Genomic DNA, 24,852 nt, shown 5'->3' with positions numbered 1-24,852 from the left:
CTGCCAGGCCCCTAATCTGCCATGGGCCCCTATATACCACCTCCTCATGCTGCTACCAAGTCCAGAGTCTCTCATGGGTCCCTGTACGGCCTCCCATTGCTGCTGTCTCCATCGCCACACTCTGCCATGTGCCACATTCAGGTCTCTTCACACTGCTTGTGTTTTCAATTTTTTGACATAGGGTGCTGGCAGATTACGGGCCTCCCATAGCTGCTGCCAGGCCCCTAATCTGCCATGGGCCCCTATATACCGCCTCCTCATGCTGCTGCCAAGTCCAGAGTCTCTCATGGGTCCCTGTACGGCCTCCCATTGCTGCTGTCTCCATCGCCACACTCTGCCATGTGCCACTTTCAGGTCTCCTCACACACTGCTGTTGTGTTGAATTTTTTGACATAGGGTGCTGGCAGATTACGGGCCTCCCATAGCTGCTGCCAGGCCCCTAATCTGCCATGGGCCCCTATATACCGCCTCCTCATGCTGCTGCCAAGTCCAGAGTCTCTCATGGGTCCCTGTACGGCCTCCCATTGCTGCTGTCTCCATCGCCACACTCTGCCATGTGCCACATTCAGGTCTCTTCACACTGCTTGTGTTTTCAATTTTTTGACATAGGGTGCTGGCAGATTACGGGCCTCCCATAGCTGCTGCCAGGCCCCTAATCTGCCATGGGCCCCTATATACCGCCTCCTCATGCTGCTGCCAAGTCCAGAGTCTCTCATGGGTCCCTGTACGGCCTCCCATTGCTGCTGTCTCCATCGCCACACTCTGCCATGTGCCACTTTCAGGTCTCCTCACACACTGCTGTTGTGTTGAATTTTTTGACATAGGGTGCTGGCAGATTACGGGCTTCCCATAGCTGCTGCCAGGCCCCTAATCTGCCATGGGCCCCTATATACCGCCTCCTCATGCTGCTGCCAAGTCCAGAGTCTCTCATGGGTCCCTGTACGGCCTCCCATTGCTGCTGTTTCCATCGCCACACTCTGCCATGTGCCACATTCAGGTCTCTTCACACTGCTGGTGTGTTGAATTTTTTGACATAGGGTGCTGGCAGATTACGGGCCTCCCATAGCTGCTGCCAGGCCCCTAATCTGCCATGGGCCCCTATATACCGCCTCCTCATGCTGCTGCCAAGTCCAGAGTCTCTCATGGGTCCCTGTACGGCCTCTCATTGCTGCTGTCTCCATCGCCACACTCTGCCATGTGCCACATTCAGGTCTCTTCACACTGCTTGTGTTTTCAATTTTTTGACATAGGGTGCTGGCAGATTACGGGCCTCCCATAGCTGCTGCCAGGCCCCTAATCTGCCATGGGCCCCTATATACCGCCTCCTCATGCTGCTGCCAAGTCCAGAGTCTCTCATGGGTCCCTGTACGGCCTCCCATTGCTGCTGTCTCCATCGACACACTCTGCCATGTGCCACTTTCAGGTCTCCTCACACACTGCTGTTGTGTTGAATTTTTTGACATAGGGTGCTGGCAGATTACGGGCCTCCCATAGCTGCTGCCAGGCCCCTAATCTGCCATGGGCCCCTATATACCGCCTCCTCATGCTGCTGCCAAGTCCAGAGTCTCTCATGGGTCCCTGTACGGCCTCCCATTGCTGCTGTCTCCATCGCCACACTCTGCCATGTGCCACATTCAGGTCTCTTCACACTGCTGGTGTGTTGAATTTTTTGACATAGGGTGCTGGCAGATTACGGGCCTCCCATAGCTGCTGCCAGGCCCCTAATCTGCCATGGGCCCCTATATACCGCCTCCTCATGCTGCTGCCAAGTCCAGAGTCTCTCATGGGTCCCTGTACGGCCTCCCATTGCTGCTGTCTCCATCGCCACACTCTGCCATGTGCCACTTTCAGGTCTCCTCACACACTGCTGTTGTGTTGAATTTTTTGACATAGGGTGCTGGCAGATTACGGGCCTCCCATAGCTGCTGCCAGGCCCCTAATCTGCCATGGGCCCCTATATACCGCCTCCTCATGCTGCTGCCAAGTCCAGAGTCTCTCATGGGTCGCTGTACGGCCTCCCATTGCTGCTGTCTCCATCGCCACACTCTGCCATGTACCACATTCAGGTCTCTTCACACTGCTTGTGTTTTCAATTTTTTGACATAGGGTGCTGGCAGATTACGGGCTTCCCATAGCTGCTGCCAGGCCCCTAATCTGCCATGGGCCCCTATATACCGCCTCCTCATGCTGCTGCCAAGTCCAGAGTCTCTCATGGGTCCCTGTACGGCCTCCCATTGCTGCTGTCTCCATCGCCACACTCTGCCATGTGCCACTTTCAGGTCTCCTCACACACTGCTGTTGTGTTGAATTTTTTGACATAGGGTGCTGGCAGATTACGGGCCTCCCATAGCTGCTGCCAGGCCCCTAATCTGCCATGGGCCCCTATATACCGCCTCCTCATGCTGCTGCCAAGTCCAGAGTCTCTCATGGGTCCCTGTACGGCCTCCCATTGCTGCTGTTTCCATCGCCACACTCTGCCATGTGCCACATTCAGGTCTCTTCACACTGCTGGTGTGTTGAATTTTTTGACATAGGGTGCTGGCAGATTACGGGCCTCCCATAGCTGCTGCCAGGCCCCTAATCTGCCATGGGCCCCTATATACCGCCTCCTCATGCTGCTGCCAAGTCCAGAGTCTCTCATGGGTCCCTGTACGGCCTCCCATTGCTACTGTCTCCATCGCCACACTCTGCCATGTGCCACTTTCAGGTCTCCTCACACACTGCTGTTGTGTTGAATTTTTTGACATAGGGTGCTGGCAGATTACGGGCCTCCCATAGCTACTGCCAGGCCCCTAATCTGCCATGGGCCCCTATATACCGCCTCCTCATGCTGCTGCCAAGTCCAGAGTCTCTCATGGGTCCCTGTACGGCCTCCCATTGCTGCTGCCAGGAGGCAGCAGGGTCGCAGCAGTGTCAGTGGAGGCAAACGGCCACGGAGTAGAGCACCAGCTCCACTGCAGCCTACCACCACGGCCAGTAGTGGTGCCGGTGTGCACGGAGGAAGTAGCAGTCAGCCAGTGAGGAGTAGAGGAGGCAAAGTTTCCTATTCTGCGGTGTGGCAATTTTTCGTCAAGCCGCCCGAGGAAGTAAACGTAGCCGTATGTCGACTATGTGGCCAGAAAGTCAAGCGTGGCCAGGGGGCCCATGTTGGGACTACAGCGTTGCGTCAGCATATGCAGCGTCGCCATTCGGTGGCCTGGGAAAACCGTGATAAAGATATGGCGGTTCTGCCTGCCCCAGCCCAGGGTTCCATTTTGTCATAGGGTGCTGGCAGATTACAGGCCTCCCATAGGTGCTGCCAGGCCCCAAATCTGCCATGGACCCCCGTACCGCCTGGTCACGCTGCTGCTGGGCCCACAGTGTGACCTGGGTCCCTGTACCGCCTCCCATTGCTCCCACTCTGCCATGTGCCACTTTCAGGTCTCCTCACACTCCTGCTGGTTTCCATTTTGTCATAGGTTGCTGTATGGCCTCCCATTGCTGCTGCCTCCACCGCCACACTGTGGCTCCAAACACTGGTTTTGGCCCCGTGACTGGCCAAATGAGTGAAGTGTGCGGTGATTCTAAGATCGACGGCACTCATCTGCATGTCATACTGAGTGACAGTATTATTTCTCTTCCCCAGCAGACTCCAAGGGCATTTAAATTAAAGGTACAGTGTTCTGCACTAATATTAAGTCTCTCTGAAGCCTAGAAACACCCTTTTTTAAGTTAAATTCACAGCGAATTTATTCAACTCGAATCGAATATTGTCCACGAATTCGCCGAATCAGTCGAATCGAATTTTTCATTTCTTCGCTCATCTCTAGTTATAATCCTATACCCACAGTTGATCCAGAGGAAGGAAAAAAAAACACAGCAAAGCATGATCCAATTTGCTCCTGCAGGGTGGAAATTCCTTCCTGATCCCCTGAGAGGCAATTGGATATTCTATTATGTGTATCTAGGAAAGAATCCAGGCCTTTTTTAAAACAATCTACTGAACTGGTCAGGACCAACTCTTTAGGGAGTCTATTGCACATTTTCACAGCTCTTACTGTGAAGAAACCTTTCCGTATTTGGAGATTAAATCTCTTTTCCTCCAGACATAAAGAGTGCCCCCTTGTCCTCTGTGAAGGCCTCAGGGTGAATAACTCTACACCGAGTTCACTATGTGAACCACTGATGTATTTATACATGTTGATCATATCCCCCTTAATCTCCTCTTCTCAAGAGAGAATAAATTAAATTCCTTTAATCTTTCCTCATAGATGAGCTCCTCCATGCTTCTTATCACTTTGGTTGCCCTTATCTGCACTTTCTCCTGTTCTCCAATATTCTTTTTGTGAATTGGTGCCCAAAACTGGACTGTATATTCCAGATGAGGTATTACTAATGATTTGTACAGGGATAAAATGATATCTCTCTTTCTGGAGTCTATACCTCTTTTAATACAAGAGAGGATTTTGCTCGCTTTAGAAACCGCAGCTTGGCATTGCATGCCATTATTAAGTTTATGATGTACCAGAACTCCCAGATCCTTCTCCACCAATTTGTAAAACAATTTGAAAACCATTTATCTTTTTCCTTCCACTTCACACTTATGTGCCACTTTGTGTTAGTCTATCACAATCCCAATAAAATACATTTACGTTTTTGGTTGTAACATGACAAAATGTGGAAAATTTCAAGGGGTATGAATACTTTTCCAAGGCACTATAAATGTTTTCTCTAGAGGTCAGAACTTATGTATGGAATACACCAGGTCTGTCATCGCCTCATCAGGGAGACTTCCCTATGTTTGTGGAGAACAAGGATGCGTACTTGCATGTCCCCATATTTCCCTCTCAATAGTACATTCTGTGCTTTACTTTGTGCCCTCTGCACTTTCATTTTATGCCCCTGCCATTAGGCCTATCTTCTGCACATCAGGTGGTCACCAAGGTGCTGGCCCATGTACTAGTTGTGCTGATCTGTCCAGTTGTGGACTACCTAGACATCCTACTATTAAGGGAACAGTTGGCACAGGTTCTGTTGGACTGTGTAGCCCTGACTGTTCTGATGGATCCTGAACCCTCAGAAATCAGTGCTGGAATCAGCATTTGGAAAATCTGGATCTACTTTAGACACAGCTCAAGCCAGTGTTTTTCTTTCCCAGGAGAAATTTTAAACTGTCTGCTCTCAGTTCAGAAGGCACCATGCTCTTTATTCCTGTGTGAGAGTCCTAACACTGAAGGTAGCCTTTTTCAAGGCAGTCTTGTTTTCCCAGTTTTATTACAAACCTCTACTACACAACATTTTGTCATTGTGGGACGAGTCAGTCAAGTCATTGCACAGGCCGATTCAACTAGCACCAAGAACCAGGTTGTTCCTGACTTTGTGGTTCAGTTACTCAGATCTGGAATCAAGGTAGTCCTTCCTTCCTGCTTAGAAGATCCTTGTGAGGAATGCACCCTTTTGATTCAGGGGACGTAAATATTAGAGGAATCAGTACACCCTGATCTATGAATTTTCTTTTTTGAAACTTCCTTGTCTACTTTACAGGAGATCCTCCTAGCTCTGGATTGTCCCAGGCAGATGTTTTACTCTGGCATGATCAGACTCTTGGTGGATGCTCTGTGGGCTCTTCTAGATTTTCTCAGTCTTCTTTGTAAAGATCATAAGCAATACAGAAAATACAGTATCTGTGAGTTCCTCTTGGGCCCTTTGGCACCAGGCTACTGTTTCCCAGATCTACACCAGGCTCTGTTCGTCAATGGATGAGAAAGAAAATTGTGGGGATGGACACAGGTCCTGCCCCACTCTGTTTATGATCATGTCATTGGTACTGCAGGTAATAGAATGTGATTATCCTGGGCTGGTATACAATTCTTTGTTTTGTCCAATCCTCCTGCAAGGTGGCAGTATAACCTGACATTTTAATAACTTCCTGTTTCCTCAAGGAAATACCAGAAAATGTATTTATGGTGGGTACTAAAATCTTATTTTAGATTACATATTCACAAACTGTGTACAGTATCTGTGTAAAAAAACTGTTTCCCTTTAAAATGCAGCATTTGTGTAACCGTAAGTTCTCTTTTATTAAAGAATAGAGTGTTGATGGAAATTATTTCTTAACCAAACAAATTACTTTTCAACATGGAAAATTTTTATGAATATTACATTAAAAAATAATCCATTCTGATGCCTGGGTGCATTTAATGAAAAGCTGAAATGTAGCAATGGCTTGCTTTGTAGAGAGGTGTTAATAAGTGTTCTTAAAGTCAGGATGGCCAGCCTGCCACTTTCCTCCCAGACATGACACTTTCATTCCCAATTGTAGTCACAGCTGATGAATTAAGTCAGTATGCACAGAAAGGCAAGCATGGACAAGACCACCCTTACAAAGATATTGCTATTAATCACTTGGTGTGATGGCAGTGAGGGGATTCTGCAAAGTATCAACACCTCAAGCAGAATTGCTGTACGTCACTGCCTTAATCATGCAGTGGGATAAATAACTGTCACATGCCAAAGAATGCTATCTCACATCCTGTGCCTTGTGTGTATCATCTGCACCTCGTTATAGACTTTTACCAGCTGCATTCCCAATTAGTGATAAAATCATCTGATCTAAAAACTGCATGCTTTTGTTTCTACAGTACTCATACTATTATTATCATGGCACACACATTCCAAATGTGCACCCTACGCTAGCTCTGATAAACCAGTATAGAAAGAAAGTCATAGTCTGTTTCTATATCCCCATTTTATTATCAATTAGAATATGATCTGGGTAGTAAATAATAGTTCCCATGTGTTCCCATGATAGAATAATAGTCCCCATGTTTTACATAAATAGAGCTTTCTATTTGATCACCTGTGCAATTGTTATTTTTGGCACTATAACCAGAAAAAGTTTTGAAGAAAAATTTTTTTTTGAAAAAAACAATATTTTCTCATTTCGGTCATAAAAAATATCCAAAAAAACTAAAATTTTGTCATAAATTTAGGCCAAAATGTATTCTGCTACATGTTTTTGGTTTAAAAAAATCCCAATAAGTGTATATTAATTGCTTTGTGTGAAAGTTACAGCGTCTACAAAATATGGTATAGATAATGGAATTTACACAGCTTTTACTTTCTGACTGCCCATCACATTTCTTGAGGTGCTAAAATACCAGGATAGTACAAACACCCTCAAATGACCCCTTTTCTATAAAGTAGACACCCTAAGCTATCTGCTGAGAGGCATATTGAGTCCATGGAAGATTTATTTTTTTTCCACAAGTTTCTGAAAAAGGACAAAAACATTTTTTTTTTTTTACACAAAGTTGTCATTTAAATGATTTATTTCTCGCACAAGCCATGGGTATATGTGGAATTACACCCCAAAATACATTCTGCTATTTCTACTGCATATGGGGATACCACATGTGTGAGACTTTTTGGGAGCCTAGCCACATACAGGAGCCTGAAATCCAATGACCACTTTGAAAGCCTGAAGGTGCGTAACTTCTTCCTCATTACACTTCCTCACTACCTATCACAGTTTTGTAGGCCCTGACATGCCAGGATAGCACCAAACCGCCCCAAATGACCCTTTTCTGGAAAGTAGACACTCCAAGGAATTTGAAAAGAGGCATGGTGAGTATTTTTCAGATCTCATTTTTTCTCACAAGGTTTTGAAAGATAAAAAAAGAATAGAAAAAATATGTTTTTTTTTTTTTCTTCATTTTCCAAAAACTTTTCATCAAATTCCTTGGGGTGTCTACTTTCCAAAAAGGGGTCATTTTTAAGTGCTATCCTGGCATTTCAGGGCCTCTGAAACTGTGATAGGTAGTCTGGAAGTGTAATGAGGAAATCAAGCCCTTTAAAAGCCTGAAGGTGCTTATTGGATTTGGGGTCCTGTACTTGGCTAAACTGCCAAAACGTCTCTCACATGTGGTACCCCCATACTTGGGAAAAATAGCAGAATGTATTTTGGGGAGTAATTCCACATATACCCATGGCATGTGTGAGCAGTAAATCATTTTCAGTGACAATTTTGTGTAAAAAAAAAATATTTTTTTTTTGTCATTTTCCAAAAACTTGTAATAAAAAAATAAATTCTTCTATTGATTCAACATGCCTCTCAGCAAATAGTTTGGGGTGTCTATTTTCCAAAAAGGGGTCGTTTTGGGGGGTGGGGGCATTCTATGCCCAGCATTAGAAGTTTATGCCATACATCACTCACTCTTCTAACCACCTGAAGACCAAGCCTTTTCTGACACTTTTTGTTCACATGAAATAAATCAGTATTTTTTGCTAGGAAATTAATTTAAACCGCCAAACATTATATATTTTTAAAGCATATACGCTAGTGAATAAAATGGTGGGTACTACAATTTTTTATGGCACATAGTACTCACGCAGCGATTTTTCAAAAGCAAATTTAAAAAAAAAAATACACTTTGTTTACTTTTAATGCACAAAAACACAATATATTGGCCAATTATTTGGTAAAATATAAAAGATAATGGTATGCCGAGTAAATAGATACCAAACATGACATGCTTTAAAACTGCGCATGCCCCATGCAATGGTGACAAACTACAAACATTTTTAATATCCATAGGCAACGCTTTAAAAGCCTTTAAAAGCTACCATTTTAGATTTACAGAAGTGGTCTAGTGTTAGAATTATTGCCCTTGATCTGACGTTCACGGCAATACCTCACATGCATGGTGCAACAGCTGTTTACATACTGGCACAGGGTCAAGGCTTGTGCACACAGGTATGCGCGCATGGGAGGGGCAATTTTTTTTTAGTTATTTTGATTTTTTTTTATTTTTACATTGTACCTTTCATTTTTTTTTTTTGATCACTTTTAATGCTATGACAGGGAATGCAAATATCCCCTATAACTTCAATGGGCATTGTTTATATCCTGCGAAACTGAAGTGATGAAATGCTCGTAGCTTCCGAATTCTTAGACTATAGAGATGATTGGCACCACTCTGGTCTCCAATCAGCTCTATGGTCAGCTGGCAGAAACATCGGCTGCATTCTCAGGTTCCCCCGATTGCACGAGACTGCCCGAGAAGGCCGTGGAAGGCAGCGGGGGATGGGAGGGGGCATCATCTCCCGCTGCATGTAAAAGCAATCCTGCAGCTATTTAGCCACTAGGATTGCTTTTACATGAAAGCCGATCGCCGGCTGAAAAAAACTATACCAGGATGATGCATGCAGCTGAAGGCATCATCCTGGTATAACCATTCAAAGTCCAGTGATGTACCAGTACATCGCTGGTCCTTGTTGGGTATATATACTATGTTCTTTTTTTTTTTGTATGCAGCCTGTGGACTGAATGAAAATATGAGAAGAAATCTCTGCCAGAAAGTGTGTGGTATGCCCACCATTAGAATATACCACCCTGCATCCACCCAATTCTAATGGTGGGCACACATTAGGTCACACTTAGCCATAAGCGCCAGTTCCAAGATTGAACAAATGTCTAAATAGTGGCACGCTTGAATAAAAATTGTCCACGTATAAGTAGTACCCCATATGGAAAAAGGATGACACCAAGTCCCAAACTATCTTGTCACTGCTCCCCATGTAGTCTAGGCATCCGGGGGACTCCACGTGACTATCTTTTCCCTCGTAAATCCAAAACAAACTTATAAGTATAGCCTGTTGCCCTCTCACAGGTCTTCTACATCTTTACCCCATATCTGGCACGCTTGCAGGGGAGAAATTGTTTGAATGCAAGGCAGCCAGAAAAATTAATCAGGGACTCATCAACGCAGATGTTTTGCTGGGGAGTATAGACATCTGCAAATTTTTGGTTAAGGTGATTTGCGAGGGGCTGAATTTTATGGAGCCGGTCAAATTCAAGGTTACCCCAAGGATGACAGAGTGTATTGTCGTTGAAATGCAAAAAACCCATTATACTCTCATATCTATGCCTGGCCATGGCAGCAGAGAACACAGGCATATGATGTCTGCGGACCAATACAACCGCAATTCATTTCTTTTAGTAATGCCCATGTTGAGGGTTAGGCCCAAAAAAAATGTAAATTCGAAAACCGTAATGAGTTTCCATGCGAATGGTCTGGCAAGGTTTGAATTTGGGTTGGCGGCGATAAATTGTTGTGCATATAATTTGCTTTGATCCACAATCAACGCTTACAGATATTCTGTGAAAAACAGCTCCAAAAATCAAGGAGGTATATGAAAGACCAAGATGTACTAGACTGCTGGTACTCGCCAGTTCACCAAAAGGTAGAGCAGCACTAGTACTGGCACTCTGCTGCACATGAGAGTCCTCAAAATGTACCGGCAAGTGCTAACAGAGATCAGGCCTGATTCTGCCAACACTGTGGTTTTGTGTGCAATGTATCAAGTGACAGTGACCTACTGACACTGCACTTGCTGGGGGAGAAGGTGGGGTAAGCATAGGGGCTAAATGCAGGTGCTGGCAGGTGCCGGGGCTGATCCCGCTAACGCTGCGTTTTTGGGGACACTATACTAATGTGAACACTGGTATAGTGCTGATCTGATCAAAGATATTGACCCGTTCAGACACTATACTAGCAATGGAGGTTTATTGTACATGAGCGTGCTCCTGGCAATCAAGGGTAAATGTGATGACTGGTGTACTGACTGGCAATCTGACGCTATCTGGGAGGTGCGTGAAAACCACGGGAGCGCGAATCACGTGTGTGTATATATATATATATATATATATATACAGTATATGTGATTTTGCGCACCCATGCCGCCCTGTAGCAGTATTTCTGCTATAGAGCGGTCAGGAAGCGGTTACAGAAGTGGTTTGTGTTACGTCGCTGCGTTACTTTAACTGACAATTGCGCGGTCATGCAACACTGCACCCAAATTAAATTTACATCCATTTTTTCCCACAAATTGAGCTTTCTTTCGGTGGTATTTGATCGCCTGTGCGTTTTTTATTTTTTGCGCTATAAAAAAAAAGGCTGACAATTTTGAAAAAAAAAACAATATTTTTGATTTTTTGCTATAAAACATGTCAAGTAAAAAAATGTAAAAATCAAATTTAGTCATAAATTTCTGCCAAAATGTATTTTGCAACATTTCTTTGCTTAAAAAAACCAATATGTGTAAATTAATTGGTTTACGTGAAAGTTATAGCATCTACAAATGGCGGGAAAGATACTGAGATTTTTTTTTTATTATACTAATAATGGCGGCGATCAGCGACTTATGGCGGTGATCAGCGATTTATGACAGTGATCAGCAACTTATGGCGGGGCTGCGGGACTGCGGCGGACATTTTGACACTGGGGGGAACTGACTTGGGGTCACTGACATCCCCAGTGACACCAATACAGTGATCAGTGCAATAAAAAACACTGACACTGTACTAATGGCACTGGGGAGGAAGGGGTTAACTTTTTTATTAAATGAAAGGGTTAACTGTGTGAGGGGAGTGTTTTATTAGTGGGTTGGGGGTGTGTACTTCGCAGGAACACGCTGATCCCGAGACATAAAGTCTTCTCTCAGGTTCAGCGTGCTCTGAACTGACAGATAGCAGAGCTGCAATGTAAACACTGCAGCCATGCTATCTGTCAGTGATTACCAGTAATCGCCGGCATCCGGCGGCTAATGACCCGCCGGGATTATGTGATGGACTCCCGCTGTTGCGAACTGCAGGACGGGTAGGACAGGCACGCGCCTCATGCACGCCCCCTACCTGTTTTGCAGAGCGCCGTTAAAGGACGACACTGTGCGCACAGGTGGCGCCCTGCCGCAGTAAAAACACTGCGGCGGGTCGGCAAGCAGTTAATAAATCCCCTAACCCAACTGCATGCAGCCTGCCAGTATTACTACTTCCCTTCCTTTCCATTCCAGTTTATTCCCAGTTTAGCCTTGTCTGGCACTTCACATCCTTTCCAGCAAAATGATCTCAGCTGGTTTCTTAACCATTAGCCTACAGGGCATTTATACCCCCTTCCTGCCCAGGCCAATTTCCAGCTTTCAGCGCTGTCACGCTTTGAATGACAATTGCGCGGTCATGCAACACTGTACCCATATGAAATTTTTTATCATTTTTTTGAGACAGATAGAGCTTTCTTTTGGTGGTATTTAATCACCTCTGGGATTTTTATTTTTTCTTAAACAAACCAAAAACCACTGAAAATTTTGAAAAAAAAATTTTTTTTCTTAGTTTTTGTTATACAATTTTGTAAATAAGTGATTTTTCTCCTTCACTGATGTGCGCTAATGAGGCTGCAGTGATGGGCACTGATAGGCTGCACTGATGGACACTGATAGGTGGCACTCATGAGGAGGCACTGGTAGGTTGCACTGATGATAATAATAAACAAAACTCTAAGTGTAATCACCCAAAGAAAAGTCAACCTTTCACCCTTGAAAGTGTAAACATCAAAAACCTTTTCTATAAAACCTGTATGCAATACCCTATTAATCTTTCTGTAAATGTCCAAAGTAAGTCCAAAGTGTCCGGAACAAATATAGTCCAAAGTGTCCACAAAAATTATTATTCAATCTTCCAAATATCGTGGGAAAATCCAGGATACCTCAAAAATAAAGAAAAAATAAAGGTTGCACTGATGGGCATTGACAATCATCACTGATGGGGACTGAAAGGCAGCTCTGATACATGACACTGATACGCTGGGCCCCTTACCACCCTCATTCGCTGGCCCGCAGCATCCACACACACACTGGTCCACAACACCCATTGATGCCAGGCCCTACTGCACCCACCAACGCCTAGCCCACTCCACCTCCAGATATCGGCCTACACCACCTCCAGACATCGGCCTACACCACCTCCTGCCGCTGGGCCCTCAGCACCTCCTGACGCCGGGCCCTCAGCACCTCCTGACGCCGGGCCCTCAGCACCTCCTGACGCTGGGCCCTCAGCACCTCCTGACGCCGGGTCCTCAGCACCTCCTGACGCCGAGCCATCAGCACCTCCCGATGTCGGGCCTCCAGCACCTCCAAACACCACGCCCTACTGCTCGTCCAGTCGCCGAACCACTATACCCACTGACGCCGTGCCACAACACCCACGGACGCCGACCTACGGCACCCAGACTGCAACCAGCCAGCTGCTGACCCAGCCGCTCACCACTCTCACTTTCCTCCAACAGATGGACACAGATGAACTCCATCATGGCATGACAAACTCTCCGCATCCTCACGTCCTGATTGAAACCTCCCACCACCCCGACCTGATCAGCACTCCCCTCACCCTAACATGCCACCTGCACTCCTCCTCCTCGTTTTCCTCTCCTCCATTCCCAAAATCACCTCCCTCTACTCCCCTACTCCCCCAAAACAGCTCTACATTGCTCCTTCACTTCTTCCTTCTCCCCACTACGGCTCCCACCACCTCCTCCTGATACTCCACTCTCCCGCCGACCCACACGCCACCACTAACAGACCCACACGCCCCTGCACATCCCGTTCCCATGCCACCTTCCTCACCCTTCTCCTTTTCCTAATCGCCGGGGACATCTCCCTGAACCCTGGCCCCCCACCTCCCCACTCCCCCTCTCGGCACCTCCCTGCTCCCGCCAGCTGCCGCAACCCCCTCAACCTCATACCCGTCCCCCTCCTCCCCGCATCCACCCCTCCTCTCTCGGTTGCACTCCTGAACGTCCATTCGGTTTGCAACAAGCTCACCGCCATCCATGACCTCTTTGTCTCCCAGTCCCTCAACCTCCTAGCGGTCACCGAAACCTGGATCCAAGCCACTGACTCCACCTCCCCTGGAGCACTCACCTAGGCCTCGTCTGGACCAACTCACCCAGACCGAGTGGTTGCAGAGGCGGTGGGGTCGGCATGCTCCTGCCACCACTGAGCACCTTCCAGGTATTCCCTAACCCCCCCTCCCTATCCTTCTCCTCCTTCGAAGACCACTGCATCCGGCTCTTCTCCCCCCCCCCCCGAGGATTGCAGTAATCTATCGGCCTCCAGGATCCGCATCCCTCTTCCTAGACGACTTTGCCGCCTGGCTACCCTTCTTCCTCTCCTCCAAGCTACCGACCATCATCCTCAGGGACTTCAACATCCCCATCAACACCAACAACCCGGCTACTTCCCAACTCCTCCTCCTAACCTCCTCCTTCGCGCTCACACAGCACACACCGCCCACGAGATCGCCAATCATTTCCAAAACAAGATTGACGCAATCCGTAAAGACATTGTCAACTCACAATCTACCTCTCCACCAAGCCCCCCCCCCCCCCCTCCATCACCCCCTCAATTCTCCCCTCCTTCGACCTCATACACGCACTGCCCCCCACCATACCTAACACCCCGCACACTATCACCTCCCCAACGCTATGCTCCTTTAGCCCAGCTACTACTGAGGAGGTCACTAATGTCTTCACTGAAGCCCGCCTCACCACTTTCCCCCTGGACTCTATCCCCTCACAGCTCGTCCAGTCACCCCCCTCCTCCATCATTTGCTCCCTCACCCACATCTTCAATCTCTCCCTCTCCACTGGCACATTCCCCTCCCTCCTAAAGCACGCACACATCACCCCCCATACTCAAAAAACCCTCTCTTGACCCCACTAACCCAAACAACCTTCGACCCATCTCCCTGTTACCATTCACTTGGCCTACAATCGCCTAAGCACCCACCTCACTGATAACAACCTCCTTGATCCACTACAGTCAGGCTTTCGTCCCCTACACTCCACCGAAACCGCCCTACTTAAAATCACTAACGACCTGCTAACCGCCAAAGCTAATGGCCATTACTCAGTTCTCCTGCTCCTCAACCTCTCCGCGGCCTTCGACACAGTCAACCACCCCCTCCTCCTTACAAAACTGCACTCCCTTGGCATCAGGAACGCTGCTCTCTCCTGGTTCTCCTCCTACCTATCCCAACGCTCCTTCAGCGTCACCTATAATGCTGCCACCTCCCCCTCTCTCCCCCTCTCTGTTGGAGTCCCCCAAGGCTCTGTCCTCGGACCCCTCTTCTTCTTCATCTACACCTCCTCCCTTGGCAAACTGATACACTCCCACGGCTTCAACTATCACCTCTATGCCGACGACACACAAATTTACCTCTCTACCCCCCACCTCACCCCCTCACTCTCTGCCCACATCGCCCACCTCCTGAACGACATATCAGACTGGATGTCACTCTATTTCCTCAAGTTAAACCTGTCCAAAACTGAGCTCCTGGTTTTCCCCTCAGCCCGCCCCCCCATCCTCTCCATCACTACTAGCAACGCCACCATCAATCCCACCCCACACGCCAAAGTCCTGGGTGTCACCCTGGACTCAAACCTTTCCTTCCAACCTCATGTCCAATCACTATCAAAGTCATGAAGGCTCCACCTCCGCAACATCTCCAAGATACGTACATTCCTCGCCCCAGACACTACTAAACAACTCGTACACTCCCTCATCATCTCACGCCTGGACTACTGCAACTCCCTTCTCACTGGCCTACCCAAACAAACGCTATCCCCACTCCAGTCTATCCTGAACTCAGCGGCTAGACTCATCCACCTCACCAACCGCTCCACATCTGCCACCCCCCTCTGCCAATCCCTTCACTGGCTCCCGATTGCCCAGCGCATCAAATTCAAATTACTAACTCTGACCTACAAAGCCATTCACAACACCGCCCCAAACTACATAACTGACCTGATACCCAAATATCACCCTACCCGTGCCCTTCGCTCCTCACGGGACCTCCTACTCTCTAGCTTCCTGGTCTCCTCCTCCCACGCCCGACTGCAGGACTTCTCCAGGACTTCCCCCATCCTCTGGAACTCCCTACCCTAATCCATCAGACTGTCACCTACCCTCCTCACCTTCAGGCGCACCCTGAAAACCCATCTCTTCAGGGAAGCCTACCCCACCCTCACCTAACAACCGATCTCCTCCACTTCTCCCACCACTCCATCCCCCACAGCCACTTCCTCCTGTACCACTTCCCCCCCTCCTAGATTGTAAGCTCAAAAGAGCAGGGCCCTCGAACCCCTCGTGTATTGTATTATTACTGTTTTGTCTCATGTTCTGTCCCCCTTGCTATTGTACAGCGCTGAGCAAACCCTTTGGCGCTATATAAATACTGTATAATAATAATAATGATATATGGCACTGATAGGCGGCACTGATAGGCAGCACTGACTGGCACTGATAGGTGGCACTGACTGGCACTGATAGGCGGCACTGATGTGCACTGCTAGGTGACACTGACTGGCACTGTTAGGCAGCACTGACTGGCACTGATAGGTGGCACTGATAGGTGGCACTGATGCGCACTGATAGGTGACACTGACTGGCACTGATAGGTGGCACTGATTGGCAGCATTGATAGGTGGCACTGATTGGCATTGATAGGTGGCACTGACTGGCACTGATGGGTGACATTGAAAGGCAGCTCAGATGGGCACTGATATGTGGCATTGATGTGCACTGGTATGCACTGATATGTGGCACTGATGGGCACTGGCACGTGGCACTGATGACCACTGACTGCTGGCAGTGATGGACACTGACAGGTGGCACTTCTGGGGCCACACTGATCATCAGTGCCCTGATGATCAGTGTACATGTCCCCTCCGCAGAAAGCCGATTACTGGCTCTCCTCTCCTCTCGAGCTGTCAAAGTGTCAATATTTTATGTGTCACCCATTATTTTCTAGCACTGCCTTAATCCTCTTGGGCATGGAGTTCACCAGAGCTTCACAGGTTGCCACTGGAGTCCTCTTCCACTCCTCCATGATGACATCACAGAGCTGATGGATGTTAGAGACCTTGCAGTCCTCCACCTTCCATTTGAGGATGTCCCACAGATGCTCAATAGGGTTTAAGTCTGGAGACATTCTTGGTCAGTCTATCACCTTTACCCTCAGCTTCTTTAGCAAGTCAGTGGTCGTCTTGGAGTGTGTTTGGGGTCGTTATCATGTTGGAATACTACCCTGCGTCCCAGTCTCTGAAGGGAGGGGATCATGCTCTGCTTCAGTATGTCACAGTACATGTTGGTATTCATGGTTCCCTCAATGAACTATAGCTCCCCAGTGCTGGCAGCACTCATGCTGTCCCAGACCATGACACTCCCACCACCATGCTTGACTGTAGGCAAGACACACTTGTCTTTGTACTCCTCACCTGGTTGCTGCCACACACTCTTGACACCATCTGAACCAAGTAAGTTTATCTTGGTCTCATCAGACCACAGAACATGGTTTCAGTAATCCATGTGCTTAGTCTGCTTGTCTTCAGCAAACTGCAGGCTTTCTTGTGTATCATCTTTGGAAGAGGCTTCCTTCTGGGACGACAGCCATGTAGACCAATTTGATGCAGTGTACAGTGTATGGTCTAAGCACTGACAGGCTGACCCCCCACCCCTTCAACCTCTGCAGCAATGCTGGTAGCACTCCTATGTCTATTTCCCAAAGACAAACTCTGGATATGATGCTGAGCACGTGCACTCAACTTCTCTGGTCGACCATGGCAAGGCCTGTTCTGAGTGGAACCGGTCCTGTTAAACAGCTTTATGGTCTTGGCCACCATGCTGCAACTCAGTTTCAGGGTCAAAACAACCTGATGCTGAGGTCTTTTGTTGTCATATGTTTATTAAGGCGTTATGTGTTTACGGTGTCTTAGCCCTATTATTAACCCCCCTGGCAGTATTCCCGAGTGTAGCTCGGGGTTAAGTTTCAGTACCAGAAGCGGTAACCCCGAGCTACACTCAGGATTACACTGCAGCGTCGCTCTGGGATCCCTGGATCACTTACCTTGTCCTGCGCTGTCCTCCCACTGCTTCCCCGGCCATGTCTCTGGCCGATGCCAGCATCCATCTTCCAGGTTCCGTTCCCTGAGAGCGTCGGGACGTACGGGAGGTGAAATCGGCGGGAGATTCAAAAATTTCAAAATTTTACATACACATAATACACTAAAATCTGATAGTATTACATTACTGTATCAAACCATTTCACATACATTTTGTCCCTAGTGCTTTGTCCAGTGCCATGCCTGCATTTTTACCATTCTTTCTGCCTGGAAACTGAGAAACATCCATGGCATTCAAAAAGCATCCCTTTAGGTCAAGAGTGGTTTTAGACCAGCTAGAGAACAGCGATAGTGAATTAGAACCACTTGCAGAATTGAGTGATAATGATTCGTGGGTAAATTCATCATCAGACACTGAAAACGATTCTGCGACTGAGCTCAGTGATGTGCGAACTTGGCACTCTATTTAAAATTTCAGTGTTTTTAAATTGATTACATTATTGAATAAAATGTATTATTATTATATTATTATTTTTATGATTGTTTATTATATTATTGTCTACGATTTTGTGTTTCAAATTTTATCATACCTGGGATGTTTACTAGACTCTTGTTCGGACAGATTTCAGTGAGTTATTCCTAAGAATTACAGGCCTACAATAAAACAACAACATATTTCCATTGGAAACAATGTACTGCTTTGAGCACAGAAATACTGACATAATCATAATGCTAGGGAGGTTAATTGAGCCCCTCACTGTTTCTGTCTGTTGGCTAGTCCTCCTGGAGGTTCCTAAATGATGGAATCAGTCTTGTGTCAACTTTACCTCGTTACCTAATCGGTGTGAGATGTTTATCCAAATGTGTAATATTTGTTTTTGTTGTTCATGTGGGGACTGTCCCTATTTTCAATGTATATAAAAAACCTGTATTTCTTTTCAATTAAGAGTTCCCTGTTGCACCTAAGCTAGTGTCGTCCCAGCTATAATACCTTGGTACTGTGTCCTAGCATTGAGGAAACAGTTCACTGATGGAAGCACCTATCCGGGGTGCCAGGCAGTCTGTCACAGGTACCATTAAGAATTAATAGTACCCCTACGCATCTTCGGAAGAGCAGCATGTTTGGCTTTGTGTTGGGAAGGTGGTCATGTTCCCTGACATGCATTAATGTGAACCAAACCTAATGCTGGCCAGTCACAAAATCGCACAATGTAAACAATGGCTGCAGTTTTCAACCAGAAATCTCATTACTCTTACATACCTACAGTTAGGTCCATATATATTTGGACACAGGAACATTTTTAGTTTTTTTCAGGTGTTTACCGAAACATATTCAAGCTATAGTTATATAATATGGGCTGAAAGTGCACACTCTCAGGTTTAATTTGAGGGTATGTACATCCAAATTGGAGGAAGGGTTTAGGAATTACAGCTCTTAAGAGTAGCCATCCCCCCTTTTTCAAGGGACCAAAAGTAATTGGACAGTTGAATCAAAATCTGTTGACATGGCCAGGTGTGGGCTACTCCTTTGTTATTTCTTCATCAATTAAGCAGGTAAAAGGTCTGGAGTTGATTCTAAGTGTGGTATTTGCATTTGAAATCTATTGCTGTGAACTTACATCATGCGTTCAAAGGAGCTGTCCATGCAAGTGAAACAGGCCATTGTAAAGCTTCAGAAATTAATTCATCAGAGAGATAGCAGCAACATTAGGAGTGGCTAAATCAACAGTTTGGTATATTCTGAGGAAAGAAGAATGCACTGGTGAGCTCAGCAACATAAAAAGGCATGGACGTCCACGGAAGACAATACTGGTGGATGATCGCAGGATAATCTCTATGGTAAAGAAAAATCCATTCACAACATCCAGAAGTGAAGGACACTCTCCAGGAGTTGGGAGTATAATTGTCAAAGTCTACAATTAAGAAAAAACTCCACGAGAGCAAATACAGAGGGTTTACCACAAGGTGCAAACCATTCATAAGCCTAAAGAATAGAAAAGCCAGATTAGACTTTGCCAAAAAACATCTAAAAAAGCCAGACCAGTTCTGGAAAGGCATTCTTTGGATGGATGAAACTAAGATTAATCTGTACCAAAATGACGGGAAGAAAAAAGTATGGAGGAGGCTTGGAACAGCTCATGATCCAAAGCACACAACGTCATCTGTAAAACATAGTGGAGGCAGCGTGATGGCATGAGCATGCATGGCTTCCAGGGGCACTGGCTCATTGGTGTTTATTGATGATGTGACAGAAGCAGCCAGATGAATTCTGAAGTTTAGAGATATACTGTCAACCCAGATTCAGCCAAATGCAGCAAAGTTGATTGGATGGCACTTCACAGTACAGATGGACAATGATCCAAAACACACTGCAAAAGCAAGCCAGGGGCTTTTGAAGGAAAAGAAGTGGAGTATTCTGCAATGGCTGAATCAATCACCTGATCTCAACTCAATTGAGCATGCATTTCACTTGCACTTCACTTTCACTTCAATGAAGCTTTGGAAATGAAACCTGGAAGCTGATTGGTTTATATGCAGAAGGGAGTCTGATTTTGGACTCTCCAGCTTTAGTAAATAAACCCCAAGTTGTCATACAAATCTGATTTCTTTTTATGAGGAGGTGAGCAAAACCTTGGACAGAGGGGTGGCTATGGATGTGTCATACTTGGATTTTGCAAAAGCATTTGGCACAGATCCCCACACATGGCTAAAGTGTAAGGTAAAGTCTACGGGTTTGGAAAAATTCATATGTAAATGGATAGAAATAACGTATTCAAAGAGTAGTGATTAATGATTCATACTCTGAATGGTCTAGGGTCATCAGTGGTGTACCCCAAGGTTCAGTGTTGAGACCCTTACTTTTTAATATATTTATAAACGATATAGGGTCTGGGATTAAAAATACTATTTCAGTCTTTGCAGATGACACCAAGCTTTGCAGTGGAATAACGTCTTTACAGGATGTCTTCAACTTACAAGCTGACCTCAATGCACTGTTTAATTGGGCAACAATGTGGCAAATAAGATTTAATGTTAATAAATGTAAGGTTATGCGCTTGGGAGCTAAGAATATGCATGCATCATACATACTAGGGGGGTACAACTGGGGGAATCAATGGTGGAGAAGGATCTGGGAGTTCTGGTAGATCACAAGCTTAATAATGGCATGCAATGCCAAGCTGCGGTTTCTAAAGTGAGAAAAATCCTCTCTTGTATTAAAAGAGGTATAGACTCCAGAGAGAGATATATATACTTTTACCCCTGTACAAATCATTAGTAATACCTCATCTGGAATATGCAGTTCAGTTTTGGGCACCAATTCACAAAAAGAACATTGGGGAACTGGAGAAAGTACAGAGAAGGGCAACCAAACTTATAAGAGGAATGGAGGAGCTCCGCTATGAGGAAAAATTAGAGCAACTGAATTTATTCTCTCTTGAGAAGAGGAGATTAAGGGGGATATGATCAACATGTACAAATACATAAGTGGTTCATATAGTGAACTCGGTGTAGAGCTATTCACCCTGAGGTCATCATAGAGGACAAGGGGGCACTCTTTAAGTCTGGAGGAAAATAAATGTAATCTCCAAACACGGAAAGGTTTTTTCACAGTGGGAGCTGTGAAAATGTGGAATAGACTCACTCAAGAGTTGGTTCTAGCCAGCTCAGTGGATTGCTTTAAAAAGGCCTGGATTCTTTCTTAGATACACAGAATTTAACTGGATACTGTCACGGTTTATGTCCCCATCCTGTTGCCTTTTCCCCTTTGAGAGCTCCTTGATTACCCCCCTCCACCTCTCATCCTGCCGCGGTTCTTTGAAGCCGAGCCGTGGAGGACAAGAGGTGTGACTCCTGTCTCCTTTGTCACTATCTTCTCCCCATCCAGCTAGGCTGGAGGGAAGAAGATAGTCTCCTCACAGTGAGGTTCACATCTCTTCGCGGAGAGGTGCGAACCTCCCGTGGGGATGTTCCGGGCCGCGGCCGTCAACCTGACTCCGCACGGCCCCGACATCTGCAGCGCGGGCACGAAAAGTTGCCGCGCTTGAGGATACCGCCAGACAAGGCTCTCGAGAGCGCGGCCCGTGTCAAGGGGGGCGTGCCTCATTGCTGGGCGACGAGGCACACCGCCCATGGCCCGCCCACGGTTGCCAGGATGACCGGGGAGCATCCTGCATCGGCTTAAGAAGGCCGATGCCGGGCTCCCCGATCGTTCGTTCCACTGCCAAGCCACAGAGAGGTCTCTGCTGAGGCGAGACTCTCATGGCCAATCTGCAATAACCCCAGGATTAGGGGGGAGAGAAATACGCCAGCTGACACTCTGCAAAAGCCCCAGGATTTGGGCAAGAGATATGCCAGCTGCCCTCTGCAGCCCCAGTATTTGGGGGAGAGATATGCCAGCTGCCCTCTCCAGCCCAGGATTTGGGGGAGAGATACGCCAGCTGCCCTCTGCAGCCCCAGGATTTGGGGGAGAGACATGCCACCTGCCCTCTGCAGTTACCCAGGATTTGGGGGAGAGATACGCCAGCTGCCCTCTGCAGTTACCCAGGATTTGGGGGAGAATTGCTACCCGCTGACACCCTGCATTCGCCCAGCTTTGGGGAAGATTATTACCCACGGACTACGCTACGCATACTCAGGACTCAGGGCAAGTACTTGCTGTTGTACTGACCCTGCTTTGCACCCAGTTGTGCTGGCATACTGCTGGAGAAACAAGCCTGGTCCCTGCTGCCAGGACCCCCTGCTGTGGGCTGAGAAGGGTCGCCCTCTGACTGGCGTCCGCTGTGAACCCTGGCATCCCTGCCGGATCCGTCAGTGTTTTCCCCTGTTCTATTCCCCTGAACTGTTCCTGCACTCCATCCCCATTTCCCTGTTTGGATTACAAACTGTTGTAGAGACTCTAATTTTGCCCCTGGGGCCGGACTACAATTATTCTGAGCCCTCTCCTGGCCACTTACCCATACCGGGTACTGCCACACTCCCTGCAGACCCCAATTGAGTGACTGTCATTTGCTTTAATAAAGCTTTGTGTGTTTGCCATCTGCTTTGTGTGTTCTGTCCTGCCTACCCTCTGTCACACTAACATTTATAGGTAAAGTTGATCCAGGGATTGCCTCTTGGGGGATCAGGAAGAAATTTTTTTCCCTGCAGGAGCAAATTGCGTCATGCTTTGCTTGGCTTTTTTTTGCTTTCCTCTGGATCAACTGTGGGTATAAGATAACTTTTTTTTTTCTTATTTTCATGGTTGAGCTGGATGGACTTTTGTCTTTTTTCAGCCAGACTAACTATGTAACTATAGAAACCAATCAGCATCCAGGTTTGATTTCCAAAGCCTAATTGAGCTGAAGTTAGATGCTAATTGGCTACCATGCACAGCTGCACCAGATTCTGAGTGTACCAGTTTTAGCAAATCTCCTCCATAATGCCAAGTCAGAACTTTTGTTTCAAGTTTGTAACAGGTTGAATGAGTTTTAGAACCCCTTTCAGGATTTTACTGCTATCCAAGTCTCATTTTAGAAGGATTTCCACTCACTTATTGATGCAGTGAAAACAGTTTGACCAGATGGGAAATAAGAGAAAATCTCCAATATCAACACAGACAGAAGTAAAACATGCTTTTTTTTAAAAGAAGAGGAGGGAAAGTCTAGAACCAGATCAGATTTGTATTGCTCTCTGGGCACCTGTTGCAGATTTTCCCCAGTTACTGTCTGGTGAAACCATTGCCACTGTAACATTAAGTCAAGGTAAATCACTATCACAAAGAACTGGATAGCAGTAAAAACTAGACAGCATTTGTATTCTTTCCTTACTCCATCTAAACTAAAAAGAAATGTTTGGGCTGGACTGGAAAAGGCAAATCTGCCAAAATGGTCCAATTTTTTTGAAAGCTTTGGCAAAATGGAAACTGTCAATTTCAAAAACCTATAGACATTGGATTCTTTATTGTTACATGTATAGATATCATTAGCTACTGGCCATCCTTGTGCCATTTAGAAACGTCATGGACTTAAAGTAGTTAAAACAAGCTCATGGCTGCAGCTTCAGCTGCAGGTACGAATTTTGTGCCATTTTTTGTAGCTCTACAGCCACCCGATCACTGATACCATTGACACAGGTCTATACTTTGCTTTTATAAGTTGTTATAGTCAAAGTTTTTAGTTCTAATTTCTATTTGTAGGAAGGGTTTTCTCTAAATTCAGCAAAGACATGGCTAAAGATTGGAAAGAACTCTGATCGTCTTCTCTTTGGGTCTAAAGCACAAGTAAGGAATGTTTGGCTTTGTTTTTTAAACATTTTAAAATTGTTTATAATTTTTACATTATATGGAATAACATACAGTATCTCTATATTTTAACCATGCACGAGCTGTATGTAATATACGTACACACACCAAGCGGGCTCCAATTATACTGCCAAAACACTTAGGGGATTAATTATTAAAAAATTGCTTAGCCATTCATTTAGCGAGTCTGCATGTATATTAATTTCATATGAACTGGGCAAAAACAAATGTTCTTTAGGCTATATTCTCCTCTGAACAAATTTATAATGGGCAGTAGTGAAATATCACATGCCATTATGGATGGAGCAGAAGAGCATAGGAAATATATAAAATTTTGGTAACAGAAGATACAATGTAATAATTGTAGAGAATGCTAGAGGGAAATGTCAAATAATTGTAACCACTGGTAAAATGTATTTGCTAATTCCATCCAGGGGTCGCTAAAATGTTCATATTGTATTTCTTGTTTTTGCCAAATTCACACAGAACAAATGTGCATGCAGATTTGTTAGACAAATGCCTATCCAATTTTTTTCATGAAGAGATCCCCTATAATCAAGAGTGAAATGAACTTGAGAAAGCATTGTTTGTGGATTGCGTTGAGCATTTTCTTTTGTTTAACCTGAAGGGTGAAGCAATATATTTTAAAGGATAAGTTCACCTTTTGTAACATTTTACATGTTACACACATGTTCAGGGTGTAACATGTTACAGATGCACTGGCCTCCAATTCCCCTGATCCCCCATTTTGACAACTAGCAGGGGATCTTCTACCCCTGCTGGCTGTCACAATCAGAAAAAAATAAAACAAAGTGAGGCTCCTCTTGCCTGGCCACGTCATTCATTCACAGTGTCCCG

General features: G+C 46.1%; 1 protein-coding gene across 1 annotated transcript in view; it reads left to right on the top strand.

Annotated features, from left to right (window-relative positions):
* Positions 1-24,852, top strand: part of REC114 (REC114 meiotic recombination protein) — a 230,981-nt gene that overhangs the window by 103,377 nt on the left and 102,752 nt on the right. The window contains exon 3 of the mRNA XM_089671462.1: positions 23,890-23,973. Within this exon, the coding sequence (XP_089527588.1) occupies positions 23,890-23,973 (84 nt within the window). The remainder of the gene's footprint in view (positions 1-23,889; positions 23,974-24,852) is intronic.

Source organism: Staurois parvus, unplaced genomic scaffold (assembly GCF_062004578.1).
Source record: "Staurois parvus isolate SC_StPar_1 unplaced genomic scaffold, SC_StPar_1.0 ptg000105l, whole genome shotgun sequence".
NCBI classification, from domain to species: Eukaryota; Metazoa; Chordata; class Amphibia; order Anura; family Ranidae; genus Staurois; species Staurois parvus.
Note: the sequence above shows the minus strand (reverse complement) of the source record. Positions and strands in the feature narration are given on the sequence as shown.